This window comes from Quercus lobata, chromosome 4 (genome assembly GCF_001633185.2).
Source record: "Quercus lobata isolate SW786 chromosome 4, ValleyOak3.0 Primary Assembly, whole genome shotgun sequence".
Lineage (NCBI taxonomy): Eukaryota > Viridiplantae > Streptophyta > Magnoliopsida > Fagales > Fagaceae > Quercus > Quercus lobata.
This window is the reverse complement of record NC_044907.1, coordinates 20,901,374-20,916,336: the sequence shown is the minus strand read 5'-3', so window position 1 is coordinate 20,916,336 and position 14,963 is coordinate 20,901,374. Positions and strand designations below refer to the sequence as shown.

At 32.8% G+C, this 14,963-nt stretch overlaps 2 protein-coding genes across 2 annotated transcripts; one reads left to right on the top strand and one right to left on the bottom strand.

Annotated features, from left to right (window-relative positions):
- Positions 1-380: 380 nt before the first annotated feature.
- LOC115988043 (probable LRR receptor-like serine/threonine-protein kinase At3g47570) lies at positions 381-5,928 on the bottom strand. The gene is made up of 3 exons (XM_031111677.1): positions 2,923-5,928; positions 2,209-2,612; positions 381-632 (listed from the first exon to the last, which is right to left on the bottom strand). The coding sequence occupies exons 1-3, from the start codon at positions 5,624-5,626 to the stop codon at positions 612-614; spliced, it is 3,129 nt and encodes a 1,042-aa protein (XP_030967537.1). The 5' UTR covers positions 5,627-5,928; the 3' UTR covers positions 381-611.
- Positions 5,929-8,713: 2,785 nt separating this feature from the next.
- LOC115984809 lies at positions 8,714-10,278 on the top strand. Its single transcript, XM_031107810.1, has 2 exons — positions 8,714-9,166; positions 10,261-10,278. The coding sequence occupies exons 1-2, from the start codon at positions 8,714-8,716 to the stop codon at positions 10,276-10,278; spliced, it is 471 nt and encodes a 156-aa protein (XP_030963670.1).
- Positions 10,279-14,963: the final 4,685 nt, after the last annotated feature.

Here is a 14,963-nt window from a genome sequence, read left to right as displayed (position 1 = left end):
TTCGAAATAGGAAACTGATTTAAACTCTAATAAATCCTCCACTTGACTTAAATTCATTCAAACTCTAATAAATCCTCCACTTGACTTAAATTCCATTTCGTAAGAGTTCCACTTAATCAAAAAAGTGTCAAACTCAAATTTTAAAACCTCCAAAGTTTATCAAATTTCTCCCCATCCTGGTATAAATCAAGCTACCAAATACAAATTCTTAATAAATTTCCATTTTGCCGAGGCTTCTCTCAAGTCACAAAGTGTCAAACGAAAATTACCTATTAATATAAAAATTAAGAGAATAGAAAATTGATGAAGAGGAGTAGAATGAAGGAAAGTCGAACATAGAAAATTAAATTGTTCGGCTTGATGTAATATATGCTCAAAAGTTGTTTACAATGAATCCTAAGCAAGATATATATAAAAACTAGGAAATAGGCTTAGCCATATTTAGGATCTACAACATAATTGGGCCTCTTGGGTCATTACACATAGCAAACCATAAATAATATATTCTTTAACAAAAAAAAAAAAAAAAAAATCTCCCCAAGTTACCTCCAAATGTGCTAAAAACACCAAATACACCCGAACATGATGTCAAAGTATTAGAATAATGAGCTTCAACATTCAGTGTAGTGCACCTGTGGTGAGGGAAGATAAATTTCAATGTATTAGAATACTTAGCTTCAAAATTCAAATCGTAACAATGTGTGGAGTGAGGTATTCTCTACGGTAACAAGAATTTAAAAGATATTCTTTAACTCATTACCTACATTTTTTTTTTTTGGGGAATCTCATCACCTACAAATTAGTTGGTAAATTAAGTATCAACTTTCAAGTTTTGTTTTACCTTTGAGAAAATTCATGTCAAAACATTCTCATCAGGTGTGCCAAATGCCAAATATTTGGCATTTGGTACACCAAACACCCAAAACAGAGCATCATGAGGTGTGCTAAATGTATCAAAATTTTGAGACATGCTACAGTACGCTTTCAAATATGAGAGCGTACGGACAAAAATGTCATTTTGGTTTAATGTATTTTTATTATCTTTTCTCTCTCCTCTCTCATCAGTTTAATCTTTTCTCTTCTCTCTCATTTCTTCTATCTCCGTCACTCTCTATCTCTTCCCTCTCAGTCCTCCCTGCTCAAGATCTCTCGCCGCCTCACCTCACCGCCGACCTCCACAGCCCTCACCGCCAACCTTCAGATCTCTTAATCTGGTCATGGGTGTGAGATTTGGGATGGGTTTCGATGTGTGGGTTTTGGGTCATTGCTTGATCGGTTGGGTTGGGATTTTGGGTCGATGGTGGTGGCATGGTTGTGGTGGTGGTTGGTTGAGTTTTGGACCGGCGATGTTTGTGGCTGTAGTGGGCGGCAGTGTTTGTGGCTGTAATGGGCCGGCAATGTTTGTTGAAGATTTTGAGTTTCTTTTTCTTTTCTCTTTTGTTGAGGTTTTTGGATTTGGAATTTGTTGGAGATCCAGTGATTGTGATTGTAGTTTGTGGAGGTTGATTTGCCGTTGCTGTTGCCATTGGTTGTTTGTGGAGGTTGATTGTGATTTTAGTTTAATGTGTTGGAATTTGTTTAATATTATTTAATGTGTTGGATATATTATTTTAATGTAAAGAATTTAAGAATAGAAGATGTAATAAATGGTGAATTGTAAAATGGTGTGCTAAAATGATAAAGTAAGTTTTTGGTGTATCAAAATTGCATTTTTTATGAGAGAACTGATGAGAATGCTCTGACACAAGAAAACTAATTTGTGTGAGATTATGAAATCCCATCTTATTCAATATTTATGGAATTGACAATCCATTTTTTAGAAGATATTTAGAATTATATATAAACAAAAAATAATTTTACAACAAATTCGAACTTCAAAATTTACAAATTAGTTAACTTTGTAATTTTTTTTTAAAAAAATTGGGCTGATTCCGAATGCTATGTATAGCAGAATGAGCATATCAAATTTCAAGTTGCTCCAATCTTTTCGGTTTTGTTAGAATTAAATAATAATAATAATAATAATAATAATAATAATAATAATAATAATAATTATAATAATTATTATTATTATTAACACTAAGGCCTGTGGCTTTCTAAATGCTATATATGATTCCCTGTCCCCACCCCTCAGATCACATGCTCCGGAAGATACGTTAACAAAGATTTAAAATTTAAAAAAAAAATTAAAATTAAAATTAAAATTACCTGTAGCTTGAAGTCTTTATCAGGTTCTAAAAGGTTTTGTCGAATTAAATGCAATTCAACTAAAGCATCAGTGATGTCCATCCTTTCTCTTGGAACTTCTGTGCAACAAGCAAGTCCAATTTCGAGTATCAAAATCAAGCATTCTTGAATATTGAGACTTCCATTTTGATCCTCATTGCAAGTGTCATTCATTCTTATTTCTCCCTCTTGTCTTTCCCAAGGAAGATTAGGATCTATAATGTCAATTATTCGTTCCGGTAAATTTGCTTTAACAAAGTCACGAAGATTTAAGCTGTTGATAAAGATGCTATCAGTAGGCCTTTTTCCTGTGAACATCTCTAACAATAATATGCCATAACTATAAACATCACCACGTATTGATACCTCGTTTCCCATACCATACTCTGCAATTGCACATAACATATATTGTAATTGCCATACTTTCATACCACAAAAAGAAGGGAAAGAAAAAATCTTACAAATTTTAAAGCATGTTTTTCCAAGGCATGTAAAAAAAATAAAAAATAAAAATAAAAGAAGAAGCTAGAAGAAGAATAAAACTAGAAAATTATGTTTTAACACATTCTATCTTCTAGATACAATACATCATTATTAAAACAATATTTTTATACTTAGAAGTTAGAACTGTTGTAGGAAATATGGGAAAAGTAAAAGAAAAAAATTTTTAATATAAGAAATGCAAAATATATTTACCTGGAGGAGTATAACCGATTGTTCCTCTGACCACAATTGAGCTTGATTGATTAGCAGAAGAATCTTGGATGATAGCATGAAGGAATTTTGCCAAGCCAAAGTCACTTACATGTCCAATCATTTTATCATCAAGAAGAACATTGCTAGGTTTGAGGTCACAGTGAACAATTGGTGTTTGGCAATGATGATGAAGATAATCCAATGCAGTAGCAATATCAATGGCGATATTTAGTCTTTGAATAAGACTCAATTTCCTTGGATTCTCAAAAGACTCATTAGTTATTGGCATTGAATGTAACCACTCATCTAGGTCGCCATTTCCAAAGAACTCATATACCAAAGCCTTAAAATCTTGACCTTGATCATCAATACCTGAATATGCTGTGAGTAGCTTTACAAGATTCTGGTGCTCAATGTTTCTTAGAGACTCAAACTCTGCTTTGAAACTTTTGGAAGCTCCACGACGTGCAAGGTTTAGCACCTTGATAGCAACTGTATGTCTATACTGATTAAGAATTCCTTTATACACTGACCCAAAACTACCCACACCAACTAAATTAGCAGAAGAGAATCCATCAGTGGCATTTAGGAGACTTTGGTAAGATACATCCAAAAGCAAATTTATTGAATTGCTTGAGGTATTTTCTTTCCTTTTCTTTCTTAAAGAACAAAGGAATAGAGATGATAGAATCAAAGATATGCCAAGAAGCCCAAATATTATAAAGATAATTAACTTCAACATAGGAGTAAACTTTTTCCTGGATTTTTTGTTGTTGCAGTTAGGAAGTTGAAACTTTGGTATGCCCCCACAAAGCTTACCATTTCCCTTAATCGAAGTTGCACTTGCATTCTTGAAAACTCCATTTGTTGGTACCTCACCCTCAAAATGGTTGTACGAGAGATTCACTAATTTTAAGAAATCAAAACTCTCCAAAAATTTTGGAATCATGCCAGAAAAATTGTTGTTAGAAAGGTCTAAATGTTCAAGACCTCTTAATGATTCCCAAGATGAAGGAACAACCCCTTGGAAAAAGTTTCTTCTCATGGCTAGAAATTCTAGCTTTACACAACTTGCAAGACTTGCCGGTATTTTACCAAACAACATATTTTCAGAAATATCCAAATGTTCTAAATTTTTCAAATTTCCTATTTCCATGGGAAGGACACCAATGAATTGGTTGCTAGACAAGTCAAGGCTATTTAGTGAAAATGAGAGACCAATAACTTGCGAGGATATGATACCACTAAGATTGTTATGGGAAAGATGAAAAGTTATCAAATTTTGGCATTGACTTAGACTTGATGGGATGCTTCCCTGAAGATTATTTTCTCCTAAATACAACTCCAACAAATTTGTTAAATTTCCAAGAGAGGATGGGATGTTCCCAATGAAATTGTTTTGAGATAAATCCAAAAATTGTAATTTATGAAGGTTTCCAAGTATAGAGGGGATGTTACCTGAAAATTTATTGTTCCACATTTCTATATCCTCCAGATTGATCAGATTCCCTATAATACTAGGAATATTTCCAGATATTTTATTATTATTCAAATAGAAAAAGGTAAGACTAGTTGAGATGTTGCCAATACATTTAGGCAACTCCCCCCCAAAGTTGTTGGTATTTATCTCCAAATCTCTTAGGTTGGTAGCATTTGACAAAGAACAGAGAAAACTCAAGTCATTTGCTCCTCCATTTCCAAGCTGGTTTTCAGCAATGGAAAACAACCTCACTCTATTTAGCTTCTCTAAAGAAGGAACTTTTCCAGTTAGTTTATTCTCGGCCAAATTTAGTATACATAAATTTGAGGCACTGGATATTGAAATAGGGATAGATCCAATAAACTGGTTGTTGCTGATGGTAAATGTTTCTAAATTTGGTAGAGTGATACCTATGTCCGATGGAAGATGCCCTTGGATTTGGTTAACTGCTACATCAATCTTTGTTATTGAAGAGAGATTGAAGAGTAAGGGAGGAATTGTACCAGACAACCTATTTGAACCCACAGCAAAGATTTTAAGTTTGGTCAATTGGCCAAAAGAATCAGGGATACTCCCACCCAGCTTATTATAAGCTGCACAAAAACCTTCCAGAGATGATAAGTTTCCAAAAGAAGGTGGGATAATTCCTGTCAAACTATTTTTATGAATAGCAAAGAATCGGAGCTTTGACAAGGTGCCAAGCTCTATGGGGATTTCTCCAACCAGATTGTTAACAGCCAAATGAAACACTCTAAGTTTGGCACAACTGGATAAATTGGTAGGAATTGTTCCACCTATTGTGTTATTGTTCAATAGCAAGACTTCTAGTCTGTGCAAACGGCCAATTTCTGGAGGAATTTCATTATAAAAGCTATTGTTTTCAAGGTTTAGCTTCCACAAAAAACTTAAATTTCCAACATTCGGGGATATAGAGCCTACCAGTTTTTGAGAGTGCAGGTCCAACGCAGTGACCCTTTGATGTCGGCGACCACAGGAAACACCTTTCCATTGGCAAAAGTGGATGCTATCATTCCAAGAGCTCATGACCCCGAGAGGATCTTTACTAATCTTGGCTTTGAAGTCGAGCAATGCCAACCGGTCTGTCTCATTATTCTTACCAAGCACAGAGGTGAAAAAAAACCCAAAGCAGCAGAGAAGGATGAACGTGTGCATGGAAAAAGATGATGATGGTGGAGCTAAAATCAGGTGTGAACAAGGCCCCATGCAATGCGGTTGAAAAGGCTTTTCTTTAACTAAGATGTTAGTTTATCAAATTTTGAAATGGATGTGTATGTATGGTTGTTTTGCAGCTGAAAAAGAAGCAAATTTATAGTAAGGGAAAGAAGACAAGTAGTCCATGAAATACTGATATCCGGACCCACTCCTAAATTTTACTAATTTTGATGAATCATTGTTAGTCAGAACCTGTAATGTACGATAAGACCGTTGATCATATTTCTTGAACAAAGTCTGCATGTAAAAGTAGAAAACTAAAGTCACACCTTTCTCTTGTGTGTATAAAAGAACAAAACGTGAGACAATATTAGAGACCTGTTGAATTTTCATATTCACACAAGAGAAAGATATGGTTAGATTCTCCCTGGAAAAATGTCTAATACTACACAAGAGGATGTGATAGTGAGTAACCGTAAGGAAAAAGGCAGAGGACTTATGGGCATGACCAAGAAGACCTGTCCTTGTAAGTTGTAACCCTAAAAGTCTTTGTTTCACACTGATTTTACGACCTGTTTACATGACACACTCTTTAAGCTTTAAAAGAGATATAAATCGTGCGGACAATAAAACAATTACAGTATTAAATATGTTAAACATAAAGGAAAAACTCAGAAGTATTGATTCTCTCTCTGGAGACTGAGTTTTACCAATCATCTTTAGAAAAATAAAAATAAAAAATAAAAAATAAAATAAAATAAAAAACAAAATACATTGTTTTTTCCTGTATAAGCATTTTCCATCCCTAAAATTTAATATAATCATTTTTAGCTAGGAAGTACGGATACTTCATTTAAAGTGTTATACCCGTATCGTATCTATGTTGTACTCGTGTTATACTTGTGTTATATCACCAATTTTACGTCATAATTTTCAGAAATTGCTCATGTCTCCATGTCATATCTGTGTCCATACTCGTACCTATGTTCGTGTCCGTGCTTTCTAGATTTTTTAGTTCTAAACAAGTTTAAAATAATCGTTTTTAGTCCCTAATAAATTATAGTAATCACTTTTAGTTCCTATAAAGTGATGACATATTAAAGATTTGCAAGGGACTAAAAACGACCGCTTTAAATTTCAACATCTAAAATTGTTCATGGAGTAGAGTTTAGGAACCATTGATCGATGCATATAATGGTTTCTTCTTTTTCTTTTTTTTAGGTAACAGTTCAAATCAATAAAAGTACCACTTACGATCGGAGTCAATACTCGGGATTCAGTCATACATATACATGGGGCCATTAAGGGTCTTCGTTCACATTATGAATCATATATAATATAATGGGAAAACGTTTAAAGGTAATGACTAAACAGGGAAAAAAGAGAGGACAACGAAAAGACCTAGACCATGTCAATGTTTCACCCAAATCTTTAAACATTTAAGACTTCAACCATTTCTGATCCAATTAGCTGGACTTCAAGAATAATTAGTTGTGCTGAAAATAAACACAAAGAAAGCGGAAGAAAGAGATTTGTGACAAACTGTATATACAATTTATAATGTGTGCGTATTTTTTTTCCTTTTTTTTTTTCTTTATTTGAATATAATCTGGGCAGACTGGACTTGAGAAATTGGTTGTCCATTAGCTCATGCTGTCCCTTTTGAACTTGAGGTTTCAAGCCCATTTGAATTGGACCAAATTGGACCGAATTAGACTAAAGTAAACTAAGTGGACTGAAATGGACTGATATGTACCATATAAATCCAATTGACTGAAATGAACATAAATGGACCAAGTAATTATCATTTCTACACTTCAACTTCTAGATATTATAAAGATATAGATGTATGATGCAGTGATAAATTTTTGCCCAAAGCATATAAGACTCATTATAGATTCGTTAACTAAGTTCAACTAAGAGGCTTGTGATTTAGTGACAACTTAGGTTTTCTCCATTTTATTATATTAAAATAAATAAATAACCTCTTTAAGCTTTGAGCCTCTATTTGTGATTTATTGAATTGGATTTGATAGTTTTTAGACCCCTTAAAAAAACACAATTGGATTAACCTAGGTAATTAGCCAAGTTGTTACTTAGTTCAAATTCCAAATCTAGGTTATCACAATCAAGCAATTATATTATGCAAAGCAGCGGAAAGATAAATAACACAATAATATGATCACCCGGGAAACTAAACCGGTAAAAACCTGGGAAGGATTTAACCTAACTATCCTTAAGATAAACTTGAATCCAGTATGAAAGAATCGAAGTTGTTCAACAGGACTTAGACCACTAACATCCTATTGCTACCCACCAGTAAAAACTTATTGACACGACCACATGCAAGCTCCAAAACTACGGACTCTTTCTTTTTTGGATTCTCCAGCAAGTACAAGCACACCCACTTGTGTTTCTTTAAGTTCTTATAGCAGCAACTGAATGATCATCAAGCTCTTAAAGAAATCTCCTTCTTAATAATCCTAAGCTTGTGTAAAGGAAAGCTCCTCACAAATCTTACAAGAGATTTATACAAACAGCAATATGAGCAACACTAAAACGTGGCTAGAGTTTGCCTTATATACCTAGGGCAAAAACACAAAACCCTAAACATTTTAAATAAACTAGGGCTGAGTTCGAATTCTGCGGAAAAACACATTTGACCCAATTTTTGATTGATCGAGCCTAAGCTTCGATCGATCGAACCAGGCCGAGAAACAATATTAATTTCTGCATCAAATTGTTCCAACTTTACATAAATAAACCAACTTTGAGCAAGTCTAGTCATGACTAAACATCTTGTTTTGATCATGGTTTGCCAACAATACACATTAAAGTTCTAAATACATAAGATCCTAAGTCTTTAGAACCTAACAGGATTCATTGAAAATATGAAAACACAAAACCCTTTTATTATGACAACTTTGGTTGATTTCTAACGTCTAGAAGTCTTTTATCAATTTGTTTTATAAAACAACTTCAAAGCATTATATCACAGTTATTTTGTCAAATATTATGAAAAAAATTAAAAAAATCAGTTAAAAGATATTTGTTACAAAAACTCTACAAATTTTTTTTTCTTGATAGAGAAAAAAAACTCTACAAACTTTTTTATTTTATTTTATAGAGTTTCAACTTATGACATCTGCTTCTAATGTAGAGTTATTAAACATCATGTTTAAGGACATTGCAGCCATTGGAGAATTAGCATGGACCCCCACTTCAAATATGCTACCTGATGATATTGAGAGACGTAAGGAGGGGTTGAGTGAAATGTCTACTGACTCATCTTCTCCAGATAATGATGATGATTCTAATGAAGTTGAGACTCCTAACCCTAAACAGCCACTTAACCCTCTACAACTAGCACAAGACAAAGGAAAGAATCTAGCTTTGCCATCATCCACACAAGGCAAAGGGAAGAAAGGTGGAGCAACAATAAAGGTGACACAACAACTTAGTTGTATGTGTCATATTGTGGAGTCAAGGAACTCAGTCTTTTTAGTTGAGCTGGGTAGTTCTATTTGTAATGTCATGGAACACGTATACACCTTGGATGGCATTGAGAAGGGATCTGAACTCTTTTTCATGGCAATTCATATTTTTCAAAAACGAGAGCAAAGAGAGATGTTTCTCTCTCTGAATTTGATCATCATCATTATCATTGTTGTCATCATCATCATTCTTGTTGATGTTGATTTGAAATTTTCCTTTACAAAAATGATGATTATTGGAAGAAAAAAAATTGACAAGGTAACATTAAGTCATTTTTTGGAATTTACACTAAAACAACACTTTTTAAAACAAGGTATGTTTTAAAAACACTATTTTTTTAAACAAAGGCTATCCAAACATACTATTTATCATTAGACCAAGATACCATCCAATTTTTGGTATAAGTGGGAATTAAATTTCAAATGTCTTATTCAAGCATAAAAAAGTTTTACCCGTTAAGCTACAAACTTGTGTGTGTTCCTTTTTTTTTAATATAATCTGGGATAGAGAAATTGGTTTTTCGTTAGTTCATGTTGTCCATCTAGCAAGGCCCCTTTTATTACTTGTGAAGCATTGCGGGCTAGTGTGAACCCATGCCGTCCTAACCCATAGCATGCCAACAAGCCCGTTGTGTGTCTGTCAATTTCTCAGCCCAAATGGACTTCGTTTCCCCCGCTTAGGGCTTGAGGTTTTAAGCCCATTTTTAGTTGGCCCCCCAAAAAAGACTTTTTAACAATAATTAATACTAGTAAAATTCTGTAAGGCATTCATAGATTTTGAAAATAGTTTGGACTTTTTATATCACCAAGAGAATTGTTATAATAAATATTTGAACATTATTATGATTATTATTATTTTGGTGTATTATGTAATTATCTTTTAACTATTCTTTATTAATTTCTTGTTCAATTGTGAGATTTTCATCTAAATATTTTATTATAATTTGATCAGAATGATGGGAAAGGATAAGTGCTAATTAAGAGATTCAAAGAATAAGCTTAGAGAGAAGTGCCTTTTGCTAGTTAAGTTCTGGTTTTTGAGGGGTTGAATGAAACCAACCGCAAATCACGAGTTTTGCCAAAATAAGTGTTGTTCGTTTTTTGTTTTTTTGCAAGTATAATTTTTTTTTTCTTTCCTTTTTTGCAATTTGAAGTGTTCATATGAATATCTTGACTTATGGGCATGACCAGGAAGACCTGTCCTTGTAAGTTGTAACCCTAAAAGTCTTTGTTTCACACCGATTTTACGACCTGTTTACATGACACACTCTTTAAGCTTTAAAGGAGATATAAATCGTGTGGACAATAATTAGGTAGATCAAACTGGGGTTTCTGACCTGGAATGAAAAGTATGTTGGAGAGAACTCCAACAACCTTGCTATCATGCTTGGCTGAATCGGCTCCATTCTTTAAGGCAATATCACTGAAATTGTTCTATCCTATCTATCCAAAAAATAAAACAATTACAGTAATAAATATGTTAAACATAAAGGAAAATCTCAAAAGTAATGATTCTCTCTCTGGAGACTGAGTTTTACCAATCATCTAAAAAATAATAATAAAAAATAAAAGCAAAAGACATTGTTTGTCCCTATATAAGCATTTTCAATCCCTAAAATTTAATACAATCATTTTTAGCTAGGAAGTATGGATACTTACACCTGTCATAGCTGTGTTGTACCAATGTCATACCGGTGTTGTATTAGCCGTTTCATGTCATAAGTTTTCAAAAATTGCTCGTGTTTTCGTATTGTACCATTGTCCATACTCGTACCTATGTTCATGTATGTGCTTCCTAGATTTTTAGTCCCTAACAAGTTTAAAATCATTGTTTTTAGTCCTTAATAAATTAAAGTAATCACTTTTAGTTCTTATAAAGTGATGACATGTTAAAGATTTGGCCATCCTATTAAGGGATTAAAAGCAATCACTTTAAATTTCAATGTCTAAAATCGTTCATGGACTAGACTTTAGGATGCCTAAAAAGGTTTCTTCTTTTCCTGTTTTTTAAGGTAACAGTTCAAATCAATACATGTACCACTTATGATTGGAGTCAATACTAGGGATTCAGTCATACATACATGTTGCCATTAAGGGTCTTCGTTCACATTATGAATCATATATAATATAATGGGAAAAGGTTTAAAGGTAATGACTAAACAGGGAAAAAAGAGAGGACCACCAAGACCTGGACCATGTCAATGTTTCACCCAAGTCTTTAAACATTTAACACTTCAACCATTTCTGATCCAATTAGACTGGACTTCAAGAATAATTAGTTGTGTTGAAAATAAACACAGATAAAGAAAAAGACTTGTGATAACTGTATATACAATTTATAATGCGTGTGTGTGTGTGTGTTTTTTTTTTTCTTGATTTGAATATAATCTGGGCAGACTGGGCTTGAGAAATTGGTTGTCCATTAGCACATGCTGTCCCTTTTGGGCTTGAGGTTTCAAGCCCATTAGCAGTTGGACTGAATTAGACCGAATTAGACCAAAGTTGACTAAATGGACCGAATTGAACCAAAATAAATCGATATGGACCATATAAACCCAATGGATTGAAGAAGACTAAAATGGACTAGGAAACAATAAATTCTAGGCTTTAACTTCTATATTTTATATAGATATAGATGTATAATACAGTAAGAAATCTTTGCCCAAAGCATATAAGACTCATTATAGATTCATTAACTAAGTTCAACTAAGAGGCTTGTGATTTAGTGACAACTTAGGTTTTCTCCATTTTATTATATTAAAAAAAAAAAAAAAAAAAAAAAAAAAAACCCTCGTTAAGCTCTCGGCTTGGCTCAAAGAAGTGCCCAGCAGTATTGAGCCTTTTAGTGCTCCAAAGATCGAATATAATTTTTCTCTGAGGTTTCAATAAAAATGCTTTGTCTTTAGATGCCTAAGAAATTAGAGCCACTATTTGTGAATTTACTGAAATTAATTGGATTCATTGAAAATATGAAAACACAAAACCCTTTTATTATGTCAACTTTGATCGATTTCTAACGTCTAAAAGTCTTTATCTATTTGATTAATAAAACAACCTCAAAGCATTATATCACTGTTATTTTGTCAAATATTATGAAAAAAAATATATCAGTTAAAAGATCTTTGTTGCAAAAACTCTACAAACTTTTTTTTTTTTCTTGATAGAGAAAAATACTCTACAAACTCTTTTTTTTTTTTTAATAAAATTTCAATATATGACGTCTGCTTTTGATAATTGTGCTATTTATCATCAAATTAAGACATCAATTAATTTTTGATATAGACGATAATTGAACTCAAAATCTCTTATTCAACAATAAAAAACTTTACATTTCAGCTACAAACATGTGCATGTTCTTTTTTCTTTTTCTTTTTTAATATAATCCAGGCTAGAGAAATTGGTTTTCCATTAGTTCATGTTGTCCATCTAACAAGGCCCTTTTTTTAACTTGTGAAGCATTGTGGGCTAGTGTGAAACCATGTCGTCCTAACCAATAGCATGCCAACAAGGCCGTTGCATGTCCGTCCATTTCCCAGCCCAAATGGACTTCGTCTCCTCTGTTTAGGGCTTGAGGTTTTATGCCCATTTTTAGTTGGCCCCCCAAAAAAAGATTCTTTTAACAATAATTAATACTAGTAAAATTCTGTTAAGGCATTCATAGATTTTGAAAATAATTTGGACTTTTTATTCACCAAGAGAATTGTTATAATAAATATTTGAACATTATTATGATTATTATCATTTTGGTGTATTATGTCATTATCTTTTAACTATTCTTTATTAATTTCTTGTTCAACTGTGAGATTTTCATCTAAATATTTTATTATAATTTGAACAGAATGATAGGAAAGGATAAGTGCTAATTAAGAGATTCAAGGAATAAGCTCAGAGAGAAGTGCGTTATGCTAGTTAGGTTCTTGTTTTTGAGGGGTTGAATGGAACCAACCGCAAATCACAAGTTTTGCAAGTATAATTTTTTTTTTCTTTTTTGCAAGTTAAAGTGTTCATATGAATATCTTGACTTACACGTAAAGCTGCCATTGTCCAAAAGAGCAAAGTGTATATAATCCCAAATTAACTCCAAATGCTCTTGAAGATGCTCAAACATGATACATATTGATCAAATCCAAGCAATATCAAAACTCAATTCCAATAACTATCTTTGTAAGTATATTGACAATCACAATTTTCTGAAGAAGAAGATTTCTCTCAGTCAACAGAGTATTTCTAAACTTTGGCCAAATACAAACAACTAGAGAGCTACAAATTATTTGCTTCATTGTTTTAAACATAAACTTGGCCTTCAAAAGTAGTCATCAGTCTTGTGCACCTGTGGTGAAGGAAGATAAATTTTTAATTAGAAAAGTGAGGTTTTCTCTACTGTAACAAGAATTTAAAAGATTTTGTTTAATTCATTAGCTACAATTTAGTAAATTAAGTATCAATTACTTTTTTACCTTTGATAAAATTTACAACACAAGAAAGCTCATTTGTGTGAGAAATTAGGAATGTTACTTAAATCCCATTTCATTCAATTGGAAATCCATTTACTTAGGAAAATATTTAGAATTTCTTTTATAAAAAAAAAAAAAAAAAAAAAAAAAAAAAAAAAAAAAAAAAAAGGAGAGCAAAGTTTTTACAACAAATTACTTAACTTTTTAGTCTTTAGTATGTCAGCAATTCAGTACTTATGGAAATAATTTAAGCTTATGTCATTGATAGAGACCTTTGTCTAGAGTAAGAGCATCTCCAATAGATTAGCCAAATTCATAAAATCAATTCCAACAGATTCTCTAAAAGCAGAACTTTTCCAATTTTTTTTTAAGTTGCTACAGTGATTCTCTTGATCTAGAGGGCACTCCAAATAATTATTTTATCTTGAAAAACATACCCAATTGTATAAAAAACTATTCTTTCTCTCTCACCCTTTCTTCTTTGTTCATCTCTCTCTCAAATGTATTAAACAGTAACACAATCAAAACACAAACACAATCTAAAATCAAAACAAATTTAATTAGAACAATAAATCTAAAATCTGAATAGAAACAACAAATCAAGAACATGGAAAAAGACAAATTTAATTAGAACAACAAATCTAAAATGACGAACGCCGATCTAACACATATGGTGACTAAGTTGCATGTTCTTAGAAATGGGGAGGAGGACAAGCAACGATGGAGTGTACTAAGTGGCGTGCATGAACGCCGATTTAAAAGGCCAACTCTCTCTAACCTTTGTTCTCCACCAGTGATCTATGAGAGAGAGAGAGAGAGAGAGAGAGAGAGAGAGAGAGAGAGAGAGTTTTTTGTGTGTAAGAGAGAGAGAAGGAGAGAGAAAGAGGGAGAGTTGGAGATATGTTTTGGAGATCAAGAACTAGAAAAACAAAAAGTAAAAGAAAATTGAAGATAGAGATTAGAGTGGGTGTAAGAGCATCCACATTGGTGGAGTTATTTTTTTAGCTATTTGGCACTACAAAAAAATTGCTTTATTTATTTTACTTACTCACTTTACAAAACATCCAGCATCAATTAATGGTCTATTTTAACTTTTAACACAATAAAATAATATATCCATTACAATAAACAACAATCACAACCATCGCAACTGCTACCGCTACCCTACCGCCGTCGCTTCCACCACCACCGCCGCCATCACCACCGCCGTCGCCACATGATAGCAAATAATCGTCTAGTGTAACAAGTAATTTTTTTAACCCCAAATTATACTTATACATTTTTTTTTTTTTTACTAAAACAATTTCTTAATCATCATGATAGCAAATAATCGTCTAGTATAACAATAATATAGGTAGGAATGTAGGTAACAAATTTACCTATACCACCACCATTGCCGCACCCTTTTTGTATATGGTGGTGCTAAAAATAGCTTTTTAG